The 6,122-nt window shown below is 38.6% G+C and overlaps 1 protein-coding gene across 1 annotated transcript; it reads right to left on the reverse strand.

The window, feature by feature from the left end:
* Positions 1-580: 580 nt before the first annotated feature.
* fam237a (family with sequence similarity 237 member A) lies at positions 581-2,493 on the reverse strand. Its single transcript, XM_013908306.1, has 3 exons — positions 2,148-2,493; positions 1,777-1,844; positions 581-731 (listed from the first exon to the last, which is right to left on the reverse strand). The coding sequence occupies exons 1-3, from the start codon at positions 2,491-2,493 to the stop codon at positions 678-680; spliced, it is 468 nt and encodes a 155-aa protein (XP_013763760.1). The 3' UTR covers positions 581-677.
* Positions 2,494-6,122: the final 3,629 nt, after the last annotated feature.

The raw sequence follows: 6,122 nt of genomic DNA on the forward strand, positions 1-6,122 counted from the left end.
CCTCCATTTCACCTGGCAGAAAAACCTCAGATCAAATTAGTGAGCAGTTTGAGTTTGGAGGAAATTCTGCTTAAATGTAGATCAAATCGCATTTCTTGTGAAGTTAGAGTCTGACAGCCAGGTTTTATTTGCTGACTGATTTATTTTGACATTCAGGGAATTACAGCTCACAGCAGTGAAAAAACATTTCTGCCTAAAATGAATCGGGCACTACTATTCTGATGAAAAGACAGCCCAAACATTATAACAAAATCACAACTCTTGATATGAACAGTACATCAGACAAGATTCAAATCTTAATTCAAAATAATAATTTTAATAATAATTAAAAATTAAAACTGCATAATCATAGCGGCATGATTTGAGATTGATAAAAACAAGCTGTAGTCATTAAAAGGGTGTGGGGTAAAATTTTATGTTGCCAAATTTTTTTCGCTTTGAAGTGTTGGATAACAAAGCTCAGTGTCCTAAAAGTAACGAGGTCTCACCTCCATTCATGTTTACATAAACCAGATCCTATAAGTAAAACTCACTTTAAGAAAAATCGAGTTTTTCTTCTGGGAAAGAATGTTTATAAAAAGCTATCTACTTTGAATTATCCTTAATCTTTTCTAGTAGTTGTGCATTTTATTTTGGGTCTGTCTTCAGGGTCTTGATTTGCCCTCTACGTCTCACTCTCACATGGAGCCACGCGTGGGACTTTGCTCCTGAGCGGTTGAATCTGAAGGATTCTGAAGGAAGGGGGAAAAAAAGACAGAAAAAATGCTAAGCATGTTACAAAATTCATGGGGCAGTAGATGCTTGTATCAAAAGTCAATTGCATTAAAAAAAATAGACATTTAAGTCAAAAAGCATTGGTTTAAAGCTTTCAGTGCAAGAGATGCAGTAACTATGGCACTTTGGCTCCACATTTGACGCTTCACTAAACAGCTAAAATGAAACAACAGAGAAAAGCCTGCAGTGAGAAGAGTGATAATGGGGTCCTGTGACTGACCAGAAAGCTAAAAAGAGAGGAAAGCAGAGACCAGGCAGCCACAGGGAGCCGTTGTAGTGAACCGAGTAGGGAATGGGTGTGTAAAGCTTTGCAAAGGTTGAATCCCAGCAACAGTCAGATGCAGGAGCTGCAACAAGGTATAAAGATGCCCAGATGGTTAGGAAAGGATAAATCCAGTTGATTTTTATAAAGGAGAAATTAATCGGGATTAGCAACGATTGTTATGTCCCAAGACTAGGGTTGCTAACCGTCCCTTGAAAAACTGGATTTTTCCATATTTAGAAACAAAAGTATTGAGCTGAAAAAGGGACGCACTTTGTCAAATGGTTAAAATAATAATTTCACACACAAAAACAAGAGCTACAAAATTCCCCACACTGGGAAGGGTGAAGACAATCCGGTTGCCCAGCCCTGGCCATGAGGTGTCCCTTATTTATTTTTCAGGGAGTTGGCAACCCTACCCAAGCCACTTCCCCCCAGGATGATTCCCAGGTTTCTTGCCATCCCAGCTGGCACCACCACCACCTCATTGTTAGTGACCTGTTCTCTGTGAGAGGACACTTACTCAGCTCTTTCCAGGGTAAAAATCTAATGTTCATTTCTCCCTTTAAGTTTCACCCTGTGCTGTCGGTGTATGACAACTTTAAGTAGAAAAAGACACCTCGTGTGAAGGAAGAGTCACAGTGAAACAGACTTCAACACAGCAGAGCTGCTATCCAACAGGTTCCAGACGCTGTGGATGTTATTACAGTCAGCATCCCCACTGTGAAGCTTCCGATTACCTGTGTGGTTTTCTCCTGCTCAACAACAAAGCTCTGGTTGTCTGTACCACAGTTGTCTCCCCCATCATCTATTAAGAGAACATGTAAGCAAGTCTCACTGATGCAGGGGAGAAGAGGTTTGACAGAATTCATACGTCGACATTTACTGAATGAAGGAAAGGTGCACAGCCACACCTAATCAATTATAAATGCACGAGGAGCATTTTAAGGAATGAAAAACTACATTTGATAACTGCAGGTGAGTCGTGGACTTTAATCTTAAATTCTCCAGTATAAATACAATTTAATATTAATTTTTCTTTTATTGTAAAGAAACTAAATGATCCTACTTATTTGTCTTTGCAAGGAGAAGTGTGTGGTTGAGTACTCACTGTCAGTAATGAGGGACTGGACAGCAGTTATGTGTCGACGGCCCAGCCCATGACTCCTGGACACAATGCAATTTAGATAGATGTCCCAGAAGACTTGGGCCAGGTCCCAGAACAGTGCAGTGTGTTTGCTGTTGTTTGAAGCCCTGAGTGACTCCATGAGGTCCCAGAAGGCAGGCACTGTGTCAGCAATCCTCGGAGAGCGCATCTCCAGCAGCAGAGCAGAGGACGCCTCCCAGCATTGCGGATTGCCCCGATGGGCCTTCAGGGGGTCCACCTGACCTGGCTTCTGACCTTGCAGTGGCACGACGCACATACAGGTCAGTATGAACACTGTGGCTATGCCCATGTTATTTAGCACCAGGACCATCTGCAAAAGAGCACAGAGCAGCTTTTGTATTAGATTGGAGGTTTTGCATATTTAAAATATTAAGAGCCGTCATAAACACTTTCGCACAGCATATTTGAATATGCTACATTTGCAAGTGTTCAAGCTTTACTTTGACCATTTGTTTTTCTGGCAAATAAAAACGTACTTTTTGGGTTTATTATTCATTTTACACTCCTCGGATCTTCAAATAAATTAAAAACAAAAGAAAAAACTGGAAACCATTACAATATTGTACTTAAAGCCTTGGTATTCAGCCCAGCTTTATCAATAAGTGTTGATGGGGGTTTAATAAATATGTTTGGTCTTAACTGACGCCAACGCTTCCCTCCTTTTTATGCAGTGTTAGACGAACGCTTGTCATGTTTATTGACATTTCTTAATATTAAACTTGGTTCATTTCCAGTCTTTGTTAAAGTTTTCACTATGGCTTGCATTCTTTGTCGCTTTCAAATCTTTGCCATCAGAAGAAAAACTGCAGCTGGCTCTTTTAAAATAAAAGGAATGAATAATTAAGCAAATTGTGATGACAGTCTGCTTTTAGCTCAGCTGCAGGGGAAGAGGAAGTTTAGAGAGCAGTGCAGTTGACACACTAGTGAAGTCTCACCTTTATTCAGTAGCATGCTGGAACCTGTGAGGACGAACACCTGCAGCTGTTGCACGTCATACTGAAATTTTGTTTAGAGAAAGCACGGCCTGAAAACCTGCTCTGCACAGTTTGTGATGTCCAGTGTGTTTCCTAGAAAATAAAGTCAGTAGTGCTGAAGCTTTAGATTTAGGTAGACTCATGGGCAGAGGAGTCGTTTGCTGCCAAACTATTGGAGAATGAATTTTAATTTTTGTAAAACAGCACTGACAGGACCTAACTAAGAAGTGCTTTTAATACTCAAGAAGCAGAAATCTGGTTGAGATTTTCTTTCAAAATGTATCATTGGTGCAACTAACTTTGTGTACCCCAGTACTTTTCCTCAATCGACTCATACTTTGATATGACACAAAATACTGAAAATGTTAATAACTCCTCGTTTGAGTGATCCCATACATTTTTACACAATATTCTAACTACAGTAAGCAATAAAATATAAATGTGTAGAAACAAGACTTTTAAAAAAAAGATTTACATACATTTTTTAGAAGGAATTAAATAAAGCTTTATGTTTATTAATCAATTAGCTTTAGAATAATTGTCTGTTGAGTGATATGCATGTACACGGAGTGGAAAAAAGGTTACTAAAGAAAATCCAATCTAGTTTGTGGCTTCAGTAAAGAAAAAAAAAGTTTTTTAAAAGCATTACACAAAGACAGATTAGCCGTTTTAGATATTTTTAACAATAATCATTTATCCAGAAAAACAAGTACAGAATAGCTTTAGTGAAGTATAACTTAGGGTGATACATATGATTAAAAAAAAAAAATCCACACTTTAAATGCCACGTTCATGCCGCTTGTGATGGAGGCATTACGAGAACCTTTTTCTGTAATATTTAAGATGCGATAACTGAAACTAAAGCCTTATTAGCTCCCATTATATTTTTCCCTATTCAGTTTTAAAGATCAGCTCTCCAAATCCAAACACTAGGCCTAGAAAGGTCTTGCTCTGCCTAAAAATCCAAACCTAAAAAAATTATTGTTAAATAAAATATTGTACTTACCACTTAAAGCCTTGGTAGTCAGCCCAGCTTAAGCGTTGATGTGGGTTTGGTAAATATCAGGTTGGTCTTAAGTGACGTTAGTGCCTCCCTCCTTTGCGTGCAGCGTTAGTCTAACGCTTGTCACAATTATCAATCACCTTTTTTCTAAGCATCATTTCTGCAGATGAACAGTGGCAGTTTAATATTAAACAATTCTGAAATTATCAATTCTCTTGATCACATTCAGGGAAGCATGGGAGCTTAATTTAGAAATATTTGCTATCGTTTATTGCATAGTTACATAGTAATGTGGTTATTTGGCTGTTGCTGTATATACAAAATGTGTAAGAACTACAAAAGGAAACTGCTGAAATGCAATTTAAAAAGGCAAGACATTATAATTCACTGGGAGGTTATTGATGTTTAATGCGCATGTACTGTAACGGAAAGGACATTTATAATGATTCTGCACCCTGATGCTGGTTATGTGGAGACAGAAGCTACTAACTCATCATAATACTTGAGTTAACTGTCTAATGTTAGTTTTTTAAAAACCAAGCAATTTTAGTACAAGAATGTTCAAGGGAAGTTGCAGTTTACTTCCTGTCCACCTGCTGCAGACTGACCACACTTCAAAGATTTAATATATTTTGCTTACTGCACAAGTTTAGTTCAAACTAAGAAGAAAACATGAGCAACCAGATCTCAGAAACTTTGCAGCTTCTGCCAACTGTGAAAAACTTGAAGACCAGTCATCAAGAGTGGTGAACGAGTTACGTTTCTATGCTTTTACTGAAATGTCACAAGCATACCTGATCTCAAATGCAATTACTTTCACAGTGAGAAGCCAACACTAAATGTCCTGGGTGGGTTTCTTACTCATTCATCCTTTTCATGATGTAAAGAAGTAGACTTTACAACAGTTTTACTGCAAAGGCTAAATTATAACTTTTAAACAAATACCATTTTCATATTCATACAAGAAATGTATTGTTAGGATACTTCTACACAGGAAGAGATGCAGCGGAGTGAAAATCATCATTATTATGAGAAATTACGTGAATCATGAATACTTCTACAAACCGGCAGGGAACATTTGAGTGACTGCATGTTCGACATTATGGTATACACACCGGGGTCCCTCAAGGGGACGGTGTGGTCTCCCAGCAATATGGATCCAGGCACAAAAATCCCAAGATTCAGACTCTAGTTCACTCACTTTCAAATATTTCATTTCTCTAATGGAACCACAAGGGACTGCACTCAGTAAAGGATTTATTCATCAACAAGGTTTTTCCCACATTCCGGCAACTGCAAGAAAAATTTGACTTGCACAGTAATGACTTTTTCAAATACTTACAGATCAGAAGCTTTGTAGGGAGGCTTTTTCCATCTTTTCCAGATCGGCCACCAGACTCTGCCTTAGATAACTTATTTCAGTTTGATCCACTCAAGAAAGGACTAATAACAAAAATTCACAACGCATTGTCACAACTGGATGGAATTATCACACTTGACTATCTGAGAGAGGCCTGGCAGTGTGACCTTGGTACGAGAATTCCAGACAATCAATGGACAAAAGCCCAGGAAAATGTACACTCTTCCTCTGTTTGCATTCGTCATGGACTCTTACAGTTTAAAGTGCTTTTTTTGGAGTGAAGCCGGTTGTTGTAGACCTATCAGCCACCCAAAATAACGTTTTGTGACCCTGCTGGCACGCCGTTTGATTCTACTAAATGGGAAACAAAAGGTGCCTCCTACCACATCAGCGTTAACACAAGATGTATTGAGACACTTGCAGCTGGAAAGAATTAAACTCCTACTAAAGGGGAGGTTGGAGGAATTCCATTCAACCTGGCAACCTTTTATAGATCTCTTCAATACTGTACAGATATAAATGTTCACTGAGCCTCATTGGTAGTTCGATAAATAGCATCCTCTGTCCAATGTTCTTTCGTT

This window comes from Pundamilia nyererei, unplaced genomic scaffold, assembly GCF_000239375.1.
Source record: "Pundamilia nyererei isolate P.nyererei 1_Seehausen unplaced genomic scaffold, PunNye1.0 scaffold00009, whole genome shotgun sequence".
Taxonomy (NCBI): domain Eukaryota; kingdom Metazoa; phylum Chordata; class Actinopteri; order Cichliformes; family Cichlidae; genus Pundamilia; species Pundamilia nyererei.